Source organism: Aquarana catesbeiana, linkage group LG02 (genome assembly GCF_042186555.1).
Source record: "Aquarana catesbeiana isolate 2022-GZ linkage group LG02, ASM4218655v1, whole genome shotgun sequence".
NCBI lineage: Eukaryota > Metazoa > Chordata > Amphibia > Anura > Ranidae > Aquarana > Aquarana catesbeiana.
In genome coordinates, this window is record NC_133325.1 from 513,139,721 (window position 1) to 513,161,603 (window position 21,883).

General features: G+C 43.5%; 1 protein-coding gene across 1 annotated transcript in view; it reads right to left on the reverse strand.

The window, feature by feature from the left end:
• Positions 1-21,883, reverse strand: part of LOC141128475 (C4b-binding protein alpha chain-like) — a gene marked incomplete in the record, with an annotated part of 860,616 nt that overhangs the window by 725,428 nt on the left and 113,305 nt on the right. Inside the window, 1 exon segment of the mRNA XM_073615781.1 lies at positions 9,838-10,023. Within this exon segment, the coding sequence (XP_073471882.1) occupies positions 9,838-10,023 (186 nt within the window).

The window sequence follows — 21,883 nt, forward strand, 5'->3', positions numbered from 1 at the left end:
TTCTTCCTATGACACAGAAGACACAAGAGGAGAGGGAAGAGGAGGAGGATTCTTGCAGCTTTGTAGGCATTGATGCAGAGCAAGACATATGTCAACCCTTAACAGATGGTTTTCCATCCCCAGAATCCTTGGGAGTAGTACATGGCTGGGAGGAGGTCGTTTCTGGTACTGTAATCCTCATTGACCCCGAGAATTCTGCTTCTCATGCCTCCACAAACTTGCGGTGCATGGGCTCCCTCATTCTTCAAAGCCTGCGAAAGGACCAGAGAATACGTGGCATCAAGGAAAAGGATCACTATTGGTTGACAACCCTCCTTGACCACCGTTACAAGGGGAAAGTCTCGGAACTCATCCCGTCCTCACAGAGGGAGCAGAAGATGAAAGCTCTTGAGGACACCTTAAAGAGGAGTTTATGTAATGCCTTTCCTGACTCTAGTAGGTTACAGTCTGGTGGAAAATGTAGTTTTGAGGCTTCTGATGGTCAAGAGAGGAGCGGTGGAGAAGGGGGCCACCTCAGTGATGCATTTAAAAAATTTTTTAGTCCTCGGCGCCCAGGGCTATCAGCTTCCACATCCCTTCATCATATGGTGGGAGATTATCTAGGGGTGAATACAGATATTGAGAGCTTTCCAGTTGACGATCCATTGGGTTACTGGGTCATGAGAATAGACCACTGGCCAGAACTTTCCCAGTATGCAATAGAGCTGCTGGGCTGCCCTGCATCCAGCATGCTTTTCGAACGGGCATTCAGTGCTGCCAGAGGTTTTGTGACAGATAAGAGAGTACGTCTGTCTGCAGACTCCGTGGACTGCCTGACATATATCAAAATGTAATTAGTCCTGGATTTTCAGCAGCTACAGTTGTGCTCAAAAGTTTGCATATCTTGGCCGAAATTGTGAAATTTTGGCATTTATACTGAAAATATGACTAATCATGCCAAAAAACTCTTTTATTCAAGGATAGTGATCACATGAAGCCATTTATTAACACATAGTTTTCTGGCTCATTTTAAAATCATAATAACAGAAATTACCCAAATGGCCCTTATGAAAAGTTTACATACCCTGGAATGTTTGGCCTTAACAGAGAAAGTGGCACACACAGGTTAAAATGGCTATTAAAAGGTTATTTTAATATTTGTGGCTTTTTAAATCACAATTAGTGTCAGTGTATAAATAGTCAATGAGTTTGTTATCTCTCACATGGATGCACTAAGCAGGCTAGATATTAAGCCATGGGGAGCATAAAATACAATCAAAAGACCTGCGTAACAAGGTAATGAAACTTTACAAAGATGGAAAATGATATAGAAAGATATCAATTCCAAAGCCTTGAATATGCCAGTCAGTACTGTTCAATCATTTAATAAGAAATGGAAAATTTGAGGATCTCTTGATACCAAGCCAAGGTCAGGTAGATCAAGAAAGATCTCAGCCACAAATCCCACAGGAATTGTCCGGGATACAAAGAAAAACCCACAGGTAACCTCAAGAGAAATACAGGCTGCTCTGGAAAAAGATGGTGTCGTTGTTTTTAAGGAGCACAATACAATGATACATGAACAAAAAAGAGCTGCATGGTCACATTCCCAGAAAGAAGCCTATACTGCACAAGTTCCACAAAAAGCTTGGTTACAATATCAACAACACCTTGACATGCCTCATTGGGCTTTTTTGTGGCATTGGCGCAGTAAAGGCTTCCTTCTGGCAGCTTAACCATGCAGCTCGTTTTTGTTCAAGTATTGTTGAATCGTGCGCCTTAAAAACAACCATATCGTTTTTATGGAGAGTAGTCTGTATTTCCCCTGAGGTTACCTATGGGTTTTTCTTTGTATCCTGGGCAATTCTTCCGCCAGTTGTGGCTGCAATCTTTCTTGGTCTACCTGACCTTGGCTTGGTATCAAAAGAGCCCTGAATTTTCCACTTCTTAATAAGGGATTAAACAGTACTGACTGGCATATTCAAGGCTTTGGGTATTTTTTTATATCATTTTCCATCTTTATAAAGTTCCATTACTTTGTTACGCAGGTCTTTTGACTGTTCTTTTCTACCTCCTCATGGCTCAGTGTCTAGCTTGCTTAGGGCATCCAAGTAAGAGCTAACAAACTCATCCATTATTTATACACAGACACTAATGCCCCGTACACACGGTCGGAATTACCAATGGAAAATGTCCGATCGGAGCGTGTTGCCGGAAATTCCGACCGTGTGTGGGCTCCATCGGACATTTTCCATCGGATTTTCCGACACACAAAGTTTGAGAGCAGGATAAAAAATTTTCCGACAACAAAATCCGGAAATTCCGATCGTGTGTACACAAATCCACCGGTCAAAGTGCCACGCATGCTCAGAATAAATAAAGAGACGAAAGCTATTGGCCACTGCCCCGTTTATAGTCCCGACGTACGTGTTTTACGTCACCGCGTTCAGAATGATCGGATTTTCCGACAACTTTGTGTGACCCTGTGTATGCAAGACAAGTTTGAGCCAACATCCGTCGGAAAAAATCCTAGGATTTTGTTGTCGGAATGTCCAAACAAAGTCCGACCGTGTGTACGGGGCATAATTGTGATTTAAAAAGCCCCAAATGTGAGAAATTAACCTTTAATAGCCATTTTAACCTGTCTGTGCCACCTTCTGTGTCTGTACCAAGGGCAAACATTCCAGGGTATAAAAGACAGTTTTTTGGCATGATTAGTCATATTTTCAATATAAATGCCAAAATTTCACAATTTCTTCCAGGGTATGCAAACTTTTGAGCACAATTGTATCAAGCCCCTTGTGTTTTATTCCCTCATTATCCCATTTACAAGGAGCAGATAAAAGGTCCAGAGTTCATTTCAAGTGTGCTATTTGCATTTGGAATCTGTTGCTGTCAACTCTCAATATGAGATCCAAAGAGCTGTCACTATCAGTGAAGCAAGCCATCATTAGGTTGAAAAAAACAAAACAAACCCATCAGATAGCAAAAACATTAGGTGTGGCCAAATCAACTGTTTGGAACATCCTTAAAGAAAGAATGCACCGGTGAGCTCGGCAACATTTATTGAAGATTTAATGACAGCCATCTCCCCAGTGCCTTTACCTGACATGCAGCCTCATATCATAATTGACCGTGGAAATTTGCATGTTTTCTTCAGACAGTCGTCTGCATAAATCTCATTGGAACGGCACCAAACAAAAGTTCCAGCACCAAACAAAAGTTCCAGCATCATCACCTTGCCCAATGCAGATTCCACATTCATCACTGAATATGACCTTCATCCAATCATCCACAGTCCACGATTGCCTTTCCTTAGCCCATTGTAACCTTGTTTTTTTGTGTTTAGGTGTTAGAGATGGCTTTCTTTTAGCTTTTCTGTATGTAAATCCCATTTCCTTTAGGCGGTTTCTTACAGTTCGGTCACAGATGTTGACTCCAGTTTCCTCCTATTTGTTCCTCATTTGTTCTGTTGTACATTTTCTGTTTTCAAGGCATATTGCTTTAAGTTTTCTGTCTTGACGCTTTGATGTCTTCCTTGGTCTACCAGTATGCTTGCCTTTAACCACCTTCCCATGTTGTTTGTATTTGGTCCATGTTTTAGACACAGCCGACTGTGAACAACCAACATCTTGTGCAACACTGCGTGATGATTTACCCTCTTTACCTACATACTAACAAGCAGATTTAATCTGATGCAGGTGTTAGTGTTTGTAATGAAAATTTACAGGGTGATTCCATATTTTTTTCCTCAGAATTGAGTGATTCCATAATTTATTCCCTGTGCTTGTTCTATAAATCTAACTGTTACGGGCCACCACAATTATTTTTCTTGATTTCTTTTAGTGTTTCTTAAAGCCAGAAAGTTGCCATTTGAAATGCCTTTAGTTTTTGGCCATGTCTGTGATCTGCTTTTTTTCTACAACAATAAACAACTGAAGGAATATCCTCAGGGACTGGTGATTCCATAATTTTTGCCAGGGGTTGTATGTGTGTCAAAGTCAACAATCAAGAGAAGACTTCACCAGAGTGAATACAGAGGGTTCACCACAAGATGTAAACCATTGGTGAGCCTCAAAAACAGGAAGGCCAGATTAGAGTTTGCCAAACATCTAAAAAAGCCTTCACAGTTCTGGAACAACATCCTATGGACAGATGAGACCAAGATCAACTTGTACCAGAGTGATGGGAAGAGAAGATTACGGAGAAGGAAAGGAACTGCTCATGATCCAAACCATACCACCTCATCAGTGAAGCATGGTGATGGTAGTGTCATGGCGTGGGCATGTATGGCTGACAATGGAACTGGTTCTCTTGTATTTATTGATGATGTGACTGCTGACAAAAGCAGCAGGATGAATTCTGAAGTGTTTCGGGCAATATTATCTCCTCATATTCAGCAAAATGCTTCAGAACTCATTGGACGACGCTTCACGGTGCAGTTGGACAATGACCCGAAGCATACTGCACAAGCAACCAAACAGTTTTTTAAGGGAAAGAAGTGGAATGTTATGCAATGGCCAAGTCAATCACCTGACCTGAATCCGATTGAGCATACATTTCACTTGCTGAAGACAAAACTGAGGGGAAAATGCCCCAAGAACAAGCAGGAACTGAAGATAGTTGCAGTAGAGGCCTGGCATAGCATCACCAGGGATGAAACCCAGCGTCTGGTGATGTTTATGTGTTCCAGACTTCAGGCTGTAATTGACTGCAAAGGATTTGCAACCAAGTATTAAAAAGTGAAAGTTTGATGGATGATTGTTAATCTGTCCCATTACTTTTGGTCCCTTAAAAAGTGGAAAGCACATATACAAACTGTTGTAATTCCTACACCGTTCACCTGATTTGGATGTAAATACCCTTGAATTAAAGCTGAAAGTCTGCACATCTTGTTTGTTTCATTTCAAATCCATTGTGGTGGTGTATAGAGCCAAAAAGATTAGAATTGTGTCGATGTCCCAATATTTATGAACCTGACTGTAGCTGTATACACTACCCAGGACAGATGTACTCACAATGTGTGTATATTGTGTAGTGTTTACAGCTATATACGCACACAACATCCAGGCACTTGGAAGAAGACAAAGAATCCCCAAAAAAGGCTCCCCTGATGTCCAGCTGTGCATTGCATCCGCTCTGCCCTGGACTGGTGTCTGAGTCTGACAGTCCGAGGGCAGCTGTGGATATAATCAGGCATCATGGAACTACTCAGCGAGTTAGCGTGTGGCTGTGCGGAACGGAGGGGCAGGTGGCAAGGTCTCAGAGAGACAGAGAAAAGAGAAGACAGTGAGCGTCCACAGCGCCAATACTTACCTTCAAAGGTGCCGCTCAGGTCTCTCTGAATCCACCGCACGCACACACTAGTTGACTCCAGCCCCACTGTGGCAGGGAAACTGGAAGTGATGCTGCAGTGACGAAAAAAGCACCGCCCACTGTCCTCTCCTCCGGTCCCCACCACGCCAATCCATAGCCAGCTACTGTATGACAATCTGAGGCACAGACAAATGACAATAGGGTGGGGGTGTTTGTGGGTGCATCGCGTGTGCCCCGATCACACCCTAAACATGGGCAAATTAGTTTCCCAGCCTGCAATCAGCTGATTGCAGGCTGGGAAGCTTCCCATAGACCGTCGCGTGTCCGACGTCTGGTCACTCTCAAAGTGGCCCTTTTTTTTTTTTTAACAGCTTGGGGGGGGGCCAGCGCCTGTGTGCCCCCTATGGACGGGCCACCACTGTTGATACACGTCCCCCAGGGCCGTACCCAGACCCCCATAACCATTGTATGCCCAATTATTTGCATATAAGCCTTCAAAATGGACACTTCTGATTTTTCCAGTTCAATGGGGTTCGTTATTTGGGTCCGAACATTTGCAATGTTCAAAAGTTCTGCCACAAACCGAACAGGGTTTGGCCCATCTCTAATCATGAGCTTCAGACTGTTTCACAATATCTAGACACACTCTGGCCCAACACTTAAATATGTACTAAATTCTTTAGGAAAAACAATTATTTCTCTGCTTTCCTCACCTTTTTTCCCAAGAAATATCTTGGATCATCCAAACCCTGTCCTCCTTATCCCCAGCATTTATCCAGAAATAGGGTCTTATTTTAAGCTTAGCTTCACAGGTAAACACTTTCCAACTCTCTTTGGGTTTCCTAGGCTCGCAAATGCATGTGGAAGCATTCCAAAGGTCAGTGAGGTATTGGTCTGATAGACCCCTTGATATGCCATGCACATAGTTGGAGTTGCTGGCTGGTTCCATCATAGGCAAAATAGATTACAATATCCCACTCATGCCTACACCAAGCAGCTGCAAATATTTTACCGAAATTGCTGAACGCCATCTGATTTGGCTAACCTGTAAATTACAGGAGTATAGCACATGATACAAGACTAGTCATAGACCATTGTTTTTGATGTCGCTACCATTAGGTGATTGGACACTGACAAACGCCAGTTAACCCTTATATAATCTCACCCACTCAATGGAACTGCAGCTTTTTTAGTAAGCAATAAAAAGACAGAGGACAGAAGGGAAGGACCTGTATCCTGTACTATACTCCAAAGTATGGAATTTACATGCCCAAATAGACAGTACAGCTTAAAGCACTTTGTGGCCAACATTTGCATTATAAGAGGCCTGGCAATACACCCAGAACATTTTTGAAAAGACATAAACAGAAATTCAGTTGGTGGCTTTGCAAATCTGTGAAATTGATGCTTGATGCTAAAATAGTCCAAAATCACTGACGGATCTGGTGGAATGGGCCCTGATAGGGGAGAAGATAGGAACCCTGTCCTTAAGAGCATAAGCTCTGCAAATGAGCTTCCCGAGCCACCTAGCAATTGTGGAAAAGGAAGCAGGATGTCCCTTTTTGGGACTTTCAGGGACTACAAATAGACAGTTTTTCTGAAGGAAGATGTTGAGGCTAGTTAGATGCTAACTGCTCTGACTATATCCTGGCAGTGGAGTGAAACTCCTTGGCATGCTTCAGGGCAGGCCATACAGAAGGGCGGAGAATGCATTTCTCACTGATGTGAAATGAAGAGACCACCTTGGGGAGGAAGGGGGGTTTAGTCACAGAATCATCTTGTCTCTATAAAAGATAAGAAAAGGCTTCATACAATAGACGCCAACTCTGCCTGATGGAGGTAATGGCCACCAAAAGGCCACATCACTAAGTGTGCCTTTTAAGTAAGGGGTGAAAACTAAGTTCCAGATAACTAGTGTCATCCTTAGCAACCCTCACCCCCAGATATCAACCCATCGAAAGGGTTTGTTTGTTTCTGTGCTGGAATATGAAGGGGTAAGCGGGAATACTAATCGCAGTTAATCTTAACATCGGAAAAGAAATTAAACGTGTCTATTAATCGTATAGCTGAATGCATAAAGAAGGTCATCATCTGAATCTGAATATAAGGATAGTTTTACTTCTAGCAGACCAACTCTGATGCCCTTCACCACAGCCGTAGCTCTAATCTGAAAAGCTAGAGGCTCTAGGGTCACTGGAAACAAACCTGTATAAAGGGGACATCCTTGCCTTGTTCCCCTATGTGGGGGATAAGTGTTAATCATTGCCATTGGTCTGCACCTGGGCCACCAGGGCAAAGTATACCATTTTATACCATGCGATAAAATTAAGGCCAAATCCAAATTTCTGAAAGACTGCCCAGAGGTATTCCCATTCCACTAAATCAAATGCATTTTTAGCATCCAGGGAAACCATCAACCTCAGGTTGCCTGAACTGGCAAGATCCATATGGGTAATTAGTCTGTGGATGTTGATGTCTGTACTACTACCTAGCATGAATCCCGATTAATCAGCATGAACCAAAGCCAGAATCTTCATTCAATAAGCAAATCATACAATATGATGAGCACGTGTCAGGGTTTAAGAATAACCACTGCCACTGTATCCATGATAGAGACGGGTAGGGATCCTATGTCCAATGAATTAAGCAGCATCAGAAGGAATTGTGGGGTTGGATCTTTAAAAAAGTGTACTGAACTGTACAATTAATAATAATATTTCCTATTCACTTACCCTTACCCCGTTGATCTTCAAACCCCTGTCTTCTTATCCCTGACATATATCAAGAAATGTGGTCTGATTTTACACTTCGCTTAACAGATAAGCAAGGCGGCTCTCCAGCTTGAAAAAAACAGAAAACAGTTTTTTTCTAGCTTGAATACCCATCGTTCAAAGGAGGGCTGCAATACCTTAGGCAATACCTTTTTAGGTGGTCGCACCACATGTTCAGTTCATGGACACCTGAGCGCAGGAGAGATTTTTACTGTGGCTCTCCAGCTTGCCCATAGACACTGCACAAAGTGACAGCATCTCTATAAGTGATTTATCACTATCTAAATTTGAGACAAAAATGAGGCCTCAATATTAGATCATTTATAGTGTATGATTCATATATTATCAATGTCTTGATCATGGTGTCCTACTCGTGTGTTTATATATGTATGTATATACCTGCACACATACGCCCACCATTATCAAGGCAGTTCTTTGGAGTGCACCCAGGACTTTTTTTGGGCTGGCAACAATAAAGTGGTTGTAAACCTATACATATACACACTGAAGTGACTGGGCTAAGGTGAAACACAGAGATGAAACAAATCTCCCTACATAAGTTGCACTTGTTTATCAGCAGTCCTATTTTATCTACAGCCATTCAAAATCCAAAATGTATACAGCTTGTCTAAGCTTCCAGAAAGCAGGGGGTAGGGAGCTGAAGTAACACTCTGCAGAGCTCAGTGAGAGCTGACTGGAGGGAAGGGACGCACTCCCCTTCACAAAGCACACAGAACAAGAGCTGAGGATGTCAATCGCAAGCTGTGTGCTGGATCTTCCTCCTATCACCTTTTTATCTCTTGGTGTCAGGAAAACTTGTCAGAAGTGACTCATACAGATATTAGAGAAATGAGGCAGCAGACAGAAATTGCACGTAGTGCTCTGAATTGAATCACGCAGATATGGGATACATGCTTGGAGTTAAAATTCTGAAATGGATTCTAAATACAGGAGTTGTGACGGGAGGGCCCATGGAACTCAGAATCCCTTGGAAAGTAGGGGATGTCCTTGTTTCAGTTCCCCATATACCTCTTATGTCTAAGTCACCCTGTGCTATCCTGGCACAGGGTGAGTGAGAAAATATATCTTGGACTACTTAAAATGGGACAGTAATATTTGTCCACAATATCTCCCAGGATGTATGTAGAGACTATTATTGGTTTGTTTGATTCTGAACTCAACCTGTTAATTGAGCGAGCTGATCACATTAGCCTCCAGGACTGGCTAGGAGACGAACTGTTGATGACTAGGCTGAGGAGGAGGGGAGATTGTTGTTTGTATTGTTAATTGTAATTAGCTCCTGCTATTGTGTTTATACTACTGTGTGAAGCTCGGTGCCCACAAGTCTGTGTCCTACAGGTCATGTCTCTGAGTCATCTGGTCTGAGTACATTTTTTAGTAAATTAGCTCATGTTAATTAGGTTAGCTTTGAGTCATCCTGCTGTATAAATTTGTGTGAGATCTCAAATAAAGAGTTAGTCCTGATGTACGCCAAGACTGGTGTTGTCTAGTTCTTGGGGGTTCCTATAGCCAGATCCATTGGACTCGTGTTCCAGAACTTAGGAAGCGGTATACTGATGGAAGCACTCAAGCGGAGTGTGGGACGTTCCGTGACATTGGTGGCAAGCAGCGGGAAATCTAAACCTCCACCTGGATCCAAGATCAGGATAGCAGACTTCAGTCACCCCAGCGGAGATATGGACCTGGCACCCAGGAGTGTTATACATTTTCATACTGAGGACTAGGTGCTAAGTATTCCACAAATACGTACGTGTACAAAATGTTTTATGTGGAGTCCATGTTCTCCCTAAGCACGTTAGAACATTTTTTGCATCTGGTACAGGATCATAACCTTTCTTGCACCCGAACTGGAGTGTTGTGCCTTGCACAAAAAAATTCTCTTTTGTAGGTTCTACCGGTTCAGCAAAATCGATGTCAGGAACATCCCTGCAAACACCTGAAAGAAAACCTAAATTTAGTTATAATAGAAGCAAATATGTTATTTTACCAAAGTGGGAGAAATTTAGTAGGATTTTAGACAGTAAATACTGTAAAAATAATAAAAAAAAAATTTAGCTTATTTTGATACAACTAAAAAAAACAGGATCTGTTTCACAAATAACACTAACATCAATTAAGGAAATATTCCAATATGAAAACATGAAATGTGTTATAATACAAATTTCCTTAAACTATGACAAAAAAAAAAACATTTCTAACAACCTCCCCAAAAACAAAATACCTTTCATCATTATAGGAGTGGAACAATTTAATCTAGTTTATTTGCAATTTTAAATTAAGAGATCACTATAGTGCTAGATGCTGAATTTTAATAAATCTGTGGAGTTAAAGCAGAACTAAGGCTGAGCACAGGAGCACTAGTCATATTTTACATGGCATAATGGTACATTATGGCAAATAGTGATGAGTCAAACTCCCCTGGGTTCGGTTCAAACAAGGTCCGATAAACATCGACGTTTGGATGCCGAACCCCACTGAAGTCAATAAGAACCAAAACTGTCAAATTAAAACTTCTCATTTTCTAGACAAATAAGCAAGGGGGTGTCAAAAATAGCATAGGGGCTGGGCACATGTATCAATCCAAAAAAAGTTTAAAAAAAAAAAAGAGTTTTGAAAATTCCATTTGGCCAGGAGCACAGATTTTTTTAAATATTTAAAATGGAACATTAAAAATGCTCAATTCCTTTAACTTACTGTACATACCTTAGGACCTCTAAAGGAGGTGCATCTCTCTGATGTACAGGAAGTGGTGCAGTAGCACTAACATTTACAAATGAAAAAAATATATAAAATTGCAGACAAATGAAATCATTGCCAGTTTCTTTCTAAAGAAAAAACCCCAACAAAACAAAAAAAGCAGAACAGCACACAGAGCCCTTCAAGGGTTTGATATGTATTTTGGAGGACTTTTGGAGGGGTCTTTGTGCTGTTTCTTTCTTTTTTTTTTTTTTAAGAAGCGGACAATGAATATCATTTGACGGTAATTTAAACTATATTATTTTTTTCCTTTGTAAATCTCACTTTTGCTATAGCACATCATACAGCAAAAATATTTTAAAAATGTGGAGTTGTCCCCAAAATGCATACCAGAACCTTTGAGTCTGGTATAGATGTTAAGGGTGTACCTAATGCAAAAAAAAAAAATAAAAAATACAAAACACATGAGGTGCTTAGAAAATCCATACAAAATCCTTAGCAGCACATACAGTACATTATGCATTTTTTTTATTAAACCAGTGGGTTGAAAGAAAGACAATGCCTCAATTCCCCCATCCACACATTCAATGTGGATGGGGGAATCAGTCTCGCTGAGCTATTGTATTCTGACAGTGGGGCATCCATCAAACATACAAGGTCACAAAGTCCCCCCCAGGTTTCATACTAAATCCTTATCCAAGAATACATCCTGACAGGCCAGAAGAGGAGGAACAAGTGTGCAGCCCTCCACATACTCTCAACATGGGTAGGTACCTTGCCAGGGGATCCCCTTATCGTTAACTGCAAGCCTCCTTTAAAAACAACCTCATATACGGTCCACCTACATAAATGGGTAGGTGGCACATAGTATCCCTACCAATTCATAAAAGAAAAAAAAAAGAAGAATTGCAATCTAGAAGTAAAGACACTCACACTTTTAAAAAGCCCTTTATTTTTTTAAAAATCGAAATGGCAAAATAGGTCTCTCCTTGTAAATTCATTAGCGGTCATGATGCCCACTGGCTGCCAACCTGCCAGAAAGAAAAAAAAATGATGACCCAGTGATTGCAACCAATCCTGACAGCTCCCCAAGCTTTCATCAGCTATAAAAAGGAAAGGGTGGGGATGGTCACACTCAACACAGACTATATACAACAGAGTGAGGTTCTAAAAATTAAATGTATTACTCCCCATTGCCTAATTACAATACTAAATTTGTTGTTGTTTAGTCATTTAGTCGTGTCCGACTCTTTGTAACTTCATGGACTTTAGCATGCTAGGCTTTTCTGTCCTCCACTGCCTCCTGGAGCTTGCTTATCTTTATGTTCATTGTTTCGATGATGATATCTATCCATTTTGTTTTCTTCCCTCTTATGCATCTCTTATGCCGTGTACACACGAGCGGACTTTTCGACCGGGCTGATCCGACGGTCTATCTGACGGACTTTCGGCAGACTTCCGACGGACTTGCCGAACAAACGGACTTGCCTACACACAATCACACCAAAGTCCGACGGATTCGTACATGACGTACAACCGGACTAAAATAAGGAAGTTGATAGCCAGTAGCCAATAGTTGCCCTAGCGTCCCTCGGACTAGCATACAGACGAACGGACTTTTCGATAGGAACTGGGTCTGGCGAAGTTCCGACGTAAAGATTTGAAACCTGTTCCAAATCTAAAGTCCGTCAGATTTTGCTGCAGGTCCGATGAAGCCCACACAAGGTCGAATTGTCCAGTCCGGTCGAAAAGTTTGCTCATGTGTACGCGGCATTACTTTCATTGCTACAGTCACTGTCTGCCATGATCTTGGAGCCTAGGAAGATAAAATCTGTCGTGGTTTCTATTTCTTCTTATTTTTGCCAATAAGTGATGGGACCGGTTGTCATAAACTTAGCTTTCTTAATGTTCAATTTCAGGCCAGCTTTTGCGCTCTCTTTTTTTTTTTTTACTTGGAAAAAAACAACTTTATTGATATAACACACATTTTACAAATCAATCGGGTACATATAGCCACAGAAGGTCAGATACATATTGTGCCATTGAAATTAAATATGCAGAAATATTACAGGGCATGCATACACATATATTCACATATGTCATAAGTTATGCAACAGTACAGTCCAACATATAAATATGTTGTGTTTTTGGTGTAGGGGAACGCTGCACTGGATTTGGAACCATTATACACAGGTCTCCCCGTCCTCCAACCATCTATCCCAGATCTTTGATATTTTTGCGCGGAGCCCCTGTGTGTGTAGATCAGTTTCTTAAATGGCAATGTGTCATTAACTGCTTTTTTCCACAACTGTAGTGTGGGGGGCATATTCTGCATCCATCTCTGCGCTATTACTTTGCGTGCTAAGAATAATGTTTCAAAAATGAAAACTGTGTGCTATTTGTCCACCTCCACATCTGGCAATAGCCCTAAAATACATAACTTAGGGTCCAGCACCACAGGGGATCCCATATTATCATGGAGGAAACGGACAACCTGCATCAAATAAGCCTGAATATGTGTGCAGCTCCATATGAGATGGTAAAACGTGCCTGATTCAGCTCTGCACAGGCGACACGTCGGGTCCGGCGAGTGCTGGAACTTTGCCAATCTCACCAGCGTCAGTTAGGCTTTGTGTACTATATACAGTTGTGTCAGTCTATCAGACAGCTTGGGGGACACCGTCTTGGTTCCCTCTAAAATCTCGGTCCAGTCAGTGTCATCTATAAGTCCTATGTCCTGTTCCCATACTGTTTTGGCCTTGTGTGAAATAGCCGCTGCACCTCGTTGTCTTATTGTATAATATAGGTGTGATATAAGTTTGGAGGGGTCACCCCCCATAACTATACTCAGCACAGGGGGGGGGCGCTCCATCTCTACATCCAAGTCGGGCAACTGGGCTCTAAGTGCGTGGCGGAGCTGCAGGTATTTAAACGCTAATTGGTGTGGAAGGGAGAACTCCTCCTTGAGGGTCTGAAACTGCTTGAGCCTGGAGGTGGACAAGACCTGATGGAGATACAATATTCCATGTCTAGCCCAAACCATCGAATTTGGGACTGTTTCCAGTTCCGGCATATGACTGTTGAGCCATAGTGGGGTGTGGGAATGAAATGTCCCCACATTCTGCTTCTTTAGAGATATTTCCCATACCCTTTGATGATGTAGCAACATGCCCGTGTTGTACCGCGTAGAGGGACCTTGACGTTTTTTTTCCCCTAAGTATAGCCTGAATGGGTGTATACGCCAGGTGTCCCGGTTTGTCACAAACCAGAGATCTATAGCGTAGCATTTCCGACGTGTGGAAGTGGTACATGTGGGAAAGCTGCGAGGCTAAATAATAGTCCTGCAGGACCAGGAGAGATACACCCCCCCATATCTGTGGGGTTTTTAAGGGTTTGCCAGGCTAGCTTGTGTCTACTATTACCCCAGACAAACGAATTTAGGATAGCTTCCATCTGTTTAAAGATTTTAAGGGGAATATATAGGGGGCATGCCATATCAGATAAAGAATTTTGGGCAGTATGATCATTTTAATTAAATTTACGCGCCCCATCACCCCTAATGGCAACTTGGACCACGTCTGTGTTTTACCTTTTAATAAGTTAAACAAAAGAGGTTATATTCAGGGGTGTATAGTCTACCAGGTCCCTAGTTACCTCCACCCCCAAGTATTTAATCTTGGATACTCTAGCGAGCAGTAGCGGGGGAGTTGTGAAAGGGGGAGGGAACACATCGATTGGAAGAATCTGAGACTTGTCCCAATTTATGCGCAAGCCCGAATCTCCCCCCATTTGTTCAATAAGTCTTAACACTGCTTGTAGTGATGGTCCCTGGTCTGCTAAGTATAGTATGGTGTCATCAGCATACATTCCTATTTTATCGACCGTAGGGCCCCGTCGTAGACCTTGAATATCGGGGTGTGCTCTGATGGCAATGGCCAGTGGCTCCGCCGCCAGCACATACAGTAAGAGAGGGGACACCCCTGGCGAGTACCCCTCTCAAGTGGGAACTGCTCAGAAAGCCATCCATTCACGAAGATTCTCGCCCTGGGTGTCTGATATAGCAGCTGCACCCATTTTATGAAATGTGTCCCAAAACCATAGTTATGCAGACATTCCCACAAAAATGGCCATTCCACGGAGTCAAAGGCCTTAGCTGTATCCAATGCCACCACCACCCTCGTTCCCAATTATCGTGTCGGGCTTGAATATTCATATAAAGTCTCCTAATATTCATGGCTGTATTTTTCCCCGGCATGAAGCCCATTTGGTCCGCATAAATTAAAGTTAGGATAACAGTGTTTAACCTAGAAGCCAGGATTTTAGCTAAGATTTCAATATCTACCTGTAGGAGTGAGATAGGCCTGTAGGATTTAGGGAGATGTGGGTCCTTTCCTGGCTTGGGGAGAACTATAATTTGGGCTTCCTGCATAGACTCGGGGAGTGAATTCTGATCAAATATAGACTGATATAAGACTTTCAGCTTGGGGACCATTATATCCGAGTAAGTGACATAAAATTCCAGGGGCAATCCATCCATCCCTGGAGCTCTAGCTTTAGCTAGCTGTGCGATCGCTTCCATGATGTCGTGTTCAGTAATAGGTGCTTCAAGTAGCTCAACTTGTTCTCGATTCAGCTAGGGGAACTGTATGGAAGATAAGTACGATTGAATTTCCCTCTGCCTGTACGCCTGGTGGGATCTATATAGATTACTATAGAAGTGTCTAAATTGAGCTGCCACCTGTTCTGGGTTCGTTATATTACACCCGTCTGGGTCAACAAGTGACACCACGACTGGGGGCTTGTCGTCCATGTGAGCCAAAAAGGCCAACAGTCTCCCCGCCCTTTCACCCTGCTCATACACCCTCTGCCTGCAAAAAAAAACCACGCTGTTTAGCCTCCTCTATGTGCAGCTGCGTGACTAATCGGGTCTGCAGTTTCACTCTGTCCAGGTTTTCAAGGGTCGGGTTAGAACTATAGGCCTCTTCTAAGTCTTGCAGTTTGTCAGATGTGAGTTGAAGTACAGCATTAGACTCTCGTTTTAACCCATTTATCCTGGAGGATAATATTCTATGGGCGTGAGTTTTAAAGTCATCCAAGTGTGTGGTAAGGGCATGGGGTCCTTGTATACCCTAAGAAGAGCAGCTCCCTGGCGATGGAGTCATGGTCTTTAAGAAGAGATAGCCAATGAAGGTTTAGTCGCCAGCATCTGGTGGGAGAGCCTACTCGCAAGGAAGCCGTCAGCCAGCACGGAGAATGGTCTGACAGGATCCTAGGAGCAAATCCCGTGCCTGTGACCTTTGGTAAAAGGGGCCCTGGAAACAAGAATGTAATCTATCCTGGACATGGTATTATGACTTATTGAGTGGCATGTGTATGCTCTAGTCGTGGGGTTAGCATGTCTCCACGCATCAACAAGGGCAAACTCAGTCAGTGTACGGTACAGCCTAGTGTGCTGTGGTTCCTCAGGTCTGGTTGCAGCCCGCGCCGGGCAGTCAAGGGATGGAGTTATCGTGTAATTGAAGTCCCCCATCCACACTACCGGTATGGACAGGTACAACGTTATAAATGTGAGACCCTCTGCGACCACATCTGACCTGTATGGGGGGGAATATAGCTTGTAGTATCAACAAGGGGTCTCCCCCCACAATTGCATGCAGTAAGAGGTGCCTACCCTGCCGATCTGACACCATGGAGACCAGTTCAAAAGGTGTAGATTTTGCAATCAACACCATTACCCCTCTAGACATATTAGTGTGGGTGCTGTGGTAAGCCCACCCAGGGACACTTCAGGGCCGCCTGTAAGTGACCTGTAACATGCATCTCCACCAATGCAACAATATCCACCTCCTGACCTTTCAAATATTGTAACACTGCTGTCCTTTTAATCTTATCCCGCATGCCCCGTACATTAAACATCATAAACGTAATGTCTGCCATGGTGTTCATTTGCCCATATATCGAGTGCGAATCGGCAGGGCGGCCCCTCCCCCCCACACCAAGACAACGTACCCATCTCGTAATTAAACCAACATGTTGCATATGTAATAAGTGCTTGTTTAAAAACATTCCAAGTAAATAACATGTGCACAATGGTCCCATCAGAGTGAGTCTCTCGCTGTAAGGATACACAGTCATCCGGATGTACTAGAGTTATGGGGCCTCCACCCTACGGTATCTCCATAAGTATGTTGTGAGGGCAAGAAGATGCACAGGATGGTATACTCTATGGTATGGTATGGTTCAAATAACTCCAGGCCCAAATCTGAGTGTCCAGGATTATCAATGTCCCAAGTTCCTCACCCCCCCAAAGAGGGAACATAAGGGTTGGACTCCCTAACTTCAAAAAAGGGGGGGGGGGGGGGGAGTCTCCGTTCTCATATGCAGTAATGCGTGTATTATATAGAAAGGGGGGGTAAAAAGAAGAGGATAGTAGATTGGGAATATCACCCACAACAGAGGGGACAATTAAAAGAAGGAAGGGCCTTGCCAGTAGTCGACATCAGTGACAGTACTCACAGTAACATGCCGCATAACCGGTCAGCCATCTGGACGCCCGCGTTAATCCAACCAGTGTGCTGCCGCCTTCGGGTCCTCGAAGAATATGGCTCTGCCATCCTCCTCGACTCTCAATCTGGCCGGGAACAACATGGCATATTTAAGGTGCGCCGCTCTGAGCCGCCTCTTAACATCTTGGAACTGTGTTCGCTTCCTTTGGACTTCATTAGAGAAGTCGGGAAACACTGCGACATGGCCGTTGCCCAAGGTGATGTTACCTTTCTCTCTGGTTAGCCGAAGGATTTTATCTCTGTCTCTGAAATTAAGAAACTTGGGAATAAAAGTTCTGGGGGGGGGGGCTCCCACAGGAGGAGGCTTTGCTGGGATGCGGTGTGCCTGTTCCACCGCGAACATAACAGAAAAGGCCTGTCTACCAAAGTGTTGAATCAGAAGATATTCCAAGTATTCAGCAGGGTTGGTGCCTTCAGCCTTTTCAGGTAAACCGATGAACCGGAGATTGCAGCGTCTCAAACGATTCTCCATGTCATCTTGGTGAGCATGTAATTGCTGAATCTGGAGCTGCAGGTCCTCCGTGGTGTGACTCAGGGGGTGCAGGATGTCTTCCGCCGCTTTGATGCGTGTCTCGGCTTCTGTAACCCTATCTTTTACCTTCAATAGATCTTGGCGCAGCAGGGAAATGTCAATCTTGACCTCATCTATTTTGGAGGTGAGCGTCCCTTGCAGTGCCGCAATAGCATCCAGGACCTTAGTTGTGTCTGCGCCCTGATGGCCTGCCTCTGAACATGTGCCTTCGCCATTTTTGGGGGTCTTGATCTTGATGGCGATATTTCGCCAACTTATCCACCGCCACGGAATTTCTTTTCGGCGGGGACATGTTCTCACTTTGCTCCGGAGTGCAGACAGCTGAGCCGTCCCCAGACAGCGCTATATGGCCGCCGCGCCAGGAGTTAGGCCTAAGTCTCGCTCCTTCCCCAAAGGCAATGTTAGATGTGCTTGAATTTGTACAGTCACAGGCAGCCCAGAGGATATTTCAGAATGGGCTGGGGTACAGGACTCTTAGAAATGCCAGGGTAACTCCTCCAGGCCTCCGCCGGGTGGAGCAAGATGGCTGCCGCTCCGGAACACAGGCCGAAACCGCGGCCCGTCTCAGGGCCAACACTGGGTAGAAAAGTACCTCTGCAGCGGCCTGGGGTAATCCGGAGGGTCCTCCCGCTAATGGGCGAGTTCCCAGCCTTCCAAGAGGCCAGTACAATGTATTGCGGCCTCCGCCGGGTGCAGCAAGATGGCCGCCACTCTGGGAACTAGGCCGAAGCCTCGGCCTTTCCTAGAGCCAAGGCTGATCCGGCGGTCCGTGTCTCAGCGGCCTCGAGCGGCACCCCAGCGGGTTGGCAGACTTCAAATACTGCAGATAATACAGGGGAGATCCTCGGGTGTATCGCAGGGTGCAGGATGCACAGGATATCGTCAAGATTTTAAAGAGGAGTATAGGTCAGTGGAGCTCGCTCTATGCGACCTACTCCATTACTCCCCAGGCCACGCCCCGCGCTCTCCTCTTTCACCTTTATTAAGAGACTCTTTAGTAGTTCTTCATCTTCTGCCATTAGTGTGGTATTATCTGCATATCTCATCTCCTTTCTCAATTTTGAACCAGTCAATTGTTCCATGTCCTGTTCTAACTGTTGCTTCTTGATTTGCATACATGTTTTTTTAGAAGACAGGTGGGGTGGTCTGGTATTCCTATTTCTTTCAGTATATACTGCATCTTCTTGTGATCTACACAATCAAAGGCTTTACTGTAGTCAATGAAGCAGAAGTAGACCTTCTTCTGGAACTCCCTTGCTTTCTCCATGATCCAGCAAATGTTGGCAATTTGATCTCTAGTTCCTCTGCCTCTTCGAAATCCAGCTTGTACTTGTGGTAGTTCTTGAGTCACATGCTGCTGAAGCCTACCTTGTAGAATTTTCAGGATAACCTTGCTGGCGTGTGAGATAAGTGTGATCGTACGGTAATTTGAACATTCTTTGGCGTTGCCCTTCTTTGGTATGGGAATGTAAACAGACCTCTTCCAGTCCTGTGGCCATTGTTGCGTTTTCCAAATTTATTGGCATATTGAGTGCAGGATTTTAAATAACTCAGCTGGGATACCATCACTTCCACTAGCTTTGTTTTTAGCAATGCTTTCTAATTCCCACTTGACTTCACTCTCCAGGATATCTGGTTCAAGGTCAGCGACTGTATCATTGTGGTTATATGGGACATTCAGCTTTTTCTTGTACAGTTCTTCTGTGTATTCTTGCCATCTCTATTTTATCTCTTTTGCTTCTGTCAGGTCCTTGCCATTTTTGTTCATTATCGCACCCATCTTTGCACAAAACTTTCCCTTGATATTTCCAAATTTCTTAAAAAGCTCCCTAGTCTTTCCCATTCTGTTGTTTTCCTCTAATTCTTTGTAATAATTGTTTAAGGATGTCTTTTTGCCTTTTCTTGCGATCCTCTGGAAGTCTGCATTTAGTTGGTTCTATTTTCCCCTTTTCTTCTTTGCCTTTTGCCTTCCTTCTTTGTTCAGCTATTTGTATAGCCTCATTAGATAGCCACTTTGCTTTCTTGCCTTTCTTCTTCTTTGGGATGGTTTTCATTGCTGCGTCTTGTACAATGTTACACACTTCCTTCCATAGTTCCTCAGGCACGCTGTCTATCATATCTAATCCCTTAAATTTGTCGCCTCCACAGTATTCACAAGGGATCCGATTTAGATCGTATCTGAAATGTCTAGTGGTGTTTCCCGCTTTCTTCAATTTAAGCCTGAATTTTGGCATAAGAAGCTCATGGTCTGAGCCACAGTCAGCTCCAGGTCTTGTTTTGACTGACTGTATAGAGCTTATCCATCTTTGGCTTCAGAGAATATAATCAATCAGATTTCTGTATTGACAATCCGGTGATGTCCATGTATAGAGTCACCATATTGGTTGTTGGAAACAAGTGTGTTATTACCAGTGTATTCTCTTGACAAAACTCTATTAGCCTTTATCCTGCTTCATTTTGTACCCCAAAACCATATTTAACAGTTATACCGGATATGCTTTGACTTTCTACTTTAGCATTCCAATCTCCCATTATTAGAAGGATATCTTTTTTGGAGTTCTAAAAGGTGTTGTAGATCTTCATAAAAGCGTTCAATGCCAGCTTCTTCAGCATCAGAGGTTGGTGCATAAACTTTTATTATTGTGATGTTGAGTGATTTGTCTTAGATACGGACTGAGATCAGCCTGTCGTTTTTGGGATTGTACTCTAGTACTGCTTTCCTCACTCTTTGTTGACTATGAGGGCTACACCATTTCTTCTGAGAGATTCTTGACCACAGTAGTAGATATAGTAGTCATCCGAGTTGAATTCGCCCATTCCAGTCCATTTTAGTTCACTAATTCCCAAGATATCGATGTTCAATCTTGCAATCTCCTGTTTGACCACATCCAGCTTACCCCGATTCATTGAGCTTACATTCCAGGTTCCTATGCGGTGTTCTTCTTCTCCACAGCTGAGAGTCCTTGCGGCTTTGGCCCAGCCATTTCATTTGTTCTGGAGCTACTTGTAATTGCACTCTGCTCTTCCCCAGTAGAACATTGGACAACTTCCGGTCTGGGGGACTCATCGTAAGCTACGGCCGTAACTCGTGCTGCTTACAGGAGTCCAAGCAACATCAGATGGAGGGGCAGGCTGCTATGTATTTCAGGGGCTCTGCTCCCTTTGTCAAGCTGGCCCTCCGGAGAAACTGTTGACTTTTTAAGCATCGGACCGAAGTGGTAAAGGAGAGGGAGGAGATTTATTCAAGCACACCTATTTTTAACATCTACTGAAGGTGCATAGAAACCATCATAACCTTCCTGGTAGGCCCATCATAGCCACCATGGAGAGCATAAGCAATGAGCTCTCCCAGTACATACATTTCTTCAAACAACTTCTGGTGCAGTCCTTCCCTTCTTACATCTGTGACTCCCTACAACTTCTTGGCAATTTGGTCAACTATACCTAGGTGGAATCCTACCACTGGCTACCTATCACGTGATGGCAATTCCTTGTATACATAAATCCCTCAGTACACGCTTCTGCCTTGAACACAACTATTTTAATTTCCAAGGGGGTTATTATCTCCAGATACAAGGCACTGCTATGGGCGTGTCCTTTGCTACATGTTATGCCAACCTCAGCATGGGTTGGTGGGAGGAGTCCTGTATCTGAAGAAATAGCCCCTTGGCAGCACACATCTTTTATGGCAGGTATATTGATGATGTTATTGTTATTTGGGTTGCCCCTGTCTACCACTGAACCTTTTGTAAACTATTGTAATGACAAGAACCTAGGCCTTTACTTTACACATGCATAGATTCCGAATTCATTGGCTTTTCTGGATTTGGATCTAATATTGATGGTCGGGTAACATCTAAAACCCACTTCAAACCTTCATCTGGAAATTCCTATCTACATTATTAAAGTTGCCACCATCGAAAGTAGATTAAAAATATTCCCAAGGGGCAGTTCTGTAGGCTCAGGAAGAACTGCACCCTAGATGTGAATTACCTTAATGC